The sequence below is a fragment of the Thermobia domestica genome, chromosome 9 (genome assembly GCF_964235325.1).
Source record: "Thermobia domestica chromosome 9, izTheDome1.hap1.1, whole genome shotgun sequence".
NCBI classification, from domain to species: Eukaryota; Metazoa; Arthropoda; class Insecta; order Zygentoma; family Lepismatidae; genus Thermobia; species Thermobia domestica.
In genome coordinates, this window is record NC_137462.1 from 107429196 (window position 1) to 107431432 (window position 2237).

A 2237-nucleotide genomic window follows, 5' to 3' on the forward strand; every position below is an offset into this window, starting at 1 on the left:
TGGGGGACTGATGTCTCATGTAGGCTTATTAACTATAACATCAGCAATAAAGAAAGTACGGATTAATTTGCACTAATTTTAAAACATTACGTTAATTAAATAATAATAATAATAATACGGAGCGAGTTCAAGCTAATTGTTAGGATTCTTGCTTCGCAATTGGATAATACCGGGTTCGAATTCGGAGACCAGCCATCCTGACTGAGGATTTTCCAGGGTTGTTCCTCAGTTATACTGGGCAAATGCTAGGTTAGTACCTTGATCTAAGGCTCTGGAGACCTTCCTTCCATTCCTTTTCCAAAGTTCTCATCTGTTGATTACTACAGTGTAAAATGGCCTCTGAGGATGTATCTGGTAGCTTATAGTAAATAAACAATAACGACGTAATATATCTTCACGAAATGTGTGGGTTAATTTAACTACAGCCTTACAGTCCCAATAGATTGCTAAAGTTTTAATATCAATTTCCTGACTTTTATATACTATTTTCATATTGTTTCAGCTTTCAATTTCTCATGTATGTTTCCACCGAGAATTGAACCTGAGATCACATGAACAAATGCGAATATGTTAAATATTTTTGAACACTTTAATATACAAAACACAAAACGATTCAATGATACGATGCATGGATATGTTTTGGTTACGTCCTGCAATGTATGATTAAAGAAGCCAGGAGGGTGGAGAAAAATAACAAATCTCTTTCATATTTACCCCTTCAACAAACTCCCGACCTCAGAAGGGCAAGCCATAAGTTAGGTAATAAAGTATACAACAAACACAACCATATCGCTCTCCTGAAATTCTCGTGTGTATGTTTAACAATTTATTGTTGTTCCACGCCAACCAGTATATATTGTTTGTTGTATATACCTTCGAAGTGAAAGATATTCATTATTACATTTGTTGGTGGTTGGACTCGTGAGTCAGAAACTACTATTAATAAAGAGTTTGTTTTGTCTACTATTCCTGCGATTAGAAGGGCCTTATCTAAAAGATATTTCATTTGTATATGAGAAAAGAAGAGAGAATTTTTTAAGAATAAAATAAATATTTTGAATGTGAAGCTACCATTAAGTTTCGAAGAGGAGCTAAACAGAAGAATTTGTTACCATTTACATCAGTTTTCAGACGATTCAGTATACCCTGAAGTGGGAAGAAATCAAACTTGGAAACATTTTACTACGGAGACTTCGACAGAAAGTGCAACATGTAAATATTGCAAGGTTAAAAAAAATAAAGAACAAAGGTAATACAAACGTTTTATGGAAACGTTTAAAAGCACAGCAACCTACTATCAGTGAATCCTTAAAAAAAGTTTTAACGAATTTTAGATACGAGGGGGGACCCAAAAAAACGGGAAATTCGTCGTAACTTCTTTATTTCTCAATATTTTTACACCAAATTTTCATCACCTTCAAAGTATTATCCATGGACCGCAACGCATTTCTGCAAACGATCCTTCCATTGTTCAAAACAGTTTTGAAAATCACTTATTGGGATCTTCTTTATGACCTCCAGCGATTTTTGTTTTACCTTCTCCACAGTGGCAAAACCTCCTCCACTGGCTTGATTGCAGCTTTGATTCGGGGTCATAGCCATAGCACCACGATTCATCATCAGTAATCACCTTGGCAAAAAATTCAGGGTCCTCTTTGAGCTGATTTTGAAGTTCAACACATGCCTCAAGTCGACGCTCCTTTTGCTCGTCTGTGAGAAGGCGAGGGACAAATTTGGCTGCAACCCTTCTCATGTGCAAATCTTTTGATAAAATCCTCTGAATTGAACTCCACGATATTTCAGACATATCACAGAGTTGATTAATGGTTCGGCGATGGTCTTCACGAACGAGGACATTGATTTTTTCGACGTTTTCGTCAGTTCTTGCCGTTGAGGGGCGTTCTGAACGGGGTTGGTCTTCAATTGACAGTTCTCCATTTTTAAAACGTGAAAACCACTCGTATACTCTGGTTTTACTTAGGGCAGCATCCCCATAAGCAGTCTTCAGCATTACAGTAGTTTCCGCGGCCGATTTCCCCAACAGGAAACCAAATTTCACAGCCTCCTTGATAATCTGCCATCACGTTTTCGCCGAACTGGAAAAAGTTGGTTTACTAAACAAACTCTCAATAGCGAACCGATGCACTCACAGCGACACAACTTCGCACACTGACGCAGGTGACGTGATCGTAACGGACAATTGGTACAACAATGGGTTCCCCCACTCTCCCTCCCCA

General features: G+C 37.9%; 1 protein-coding gene across 1 annotated transcript; it reads right to left on the reverse strand.

Annotated features, from left to right (window-relative positions):
* Positions 1-1489: 1489 nt before the first annotated feature.
* LOC145660958 (protein GVQW3-like) lies at positions 1490-2011 on the reverse strand. The gene has a single exon (XM_081726404.1). The coding sequence runs from the start codon at positions 2009-2011 to the stop codon at positions 1490-1492; it is 522 nt and encodes a 173-aa protein (XP_081582530.1).
* Between the last annotated feature and the right edge of the window lie 226 nt (positions 2012-2237).

Bases quoted from the DNA above. Each gene is read 5' to 3' on its own strand.
- LOC145660958 (XM_081726404.1), bottom strand. From the start codon at position 2,011: ATGCTGAAGACTGCTTATGGGGATGCTGCCCTAAGTAAAACCAGAGTA.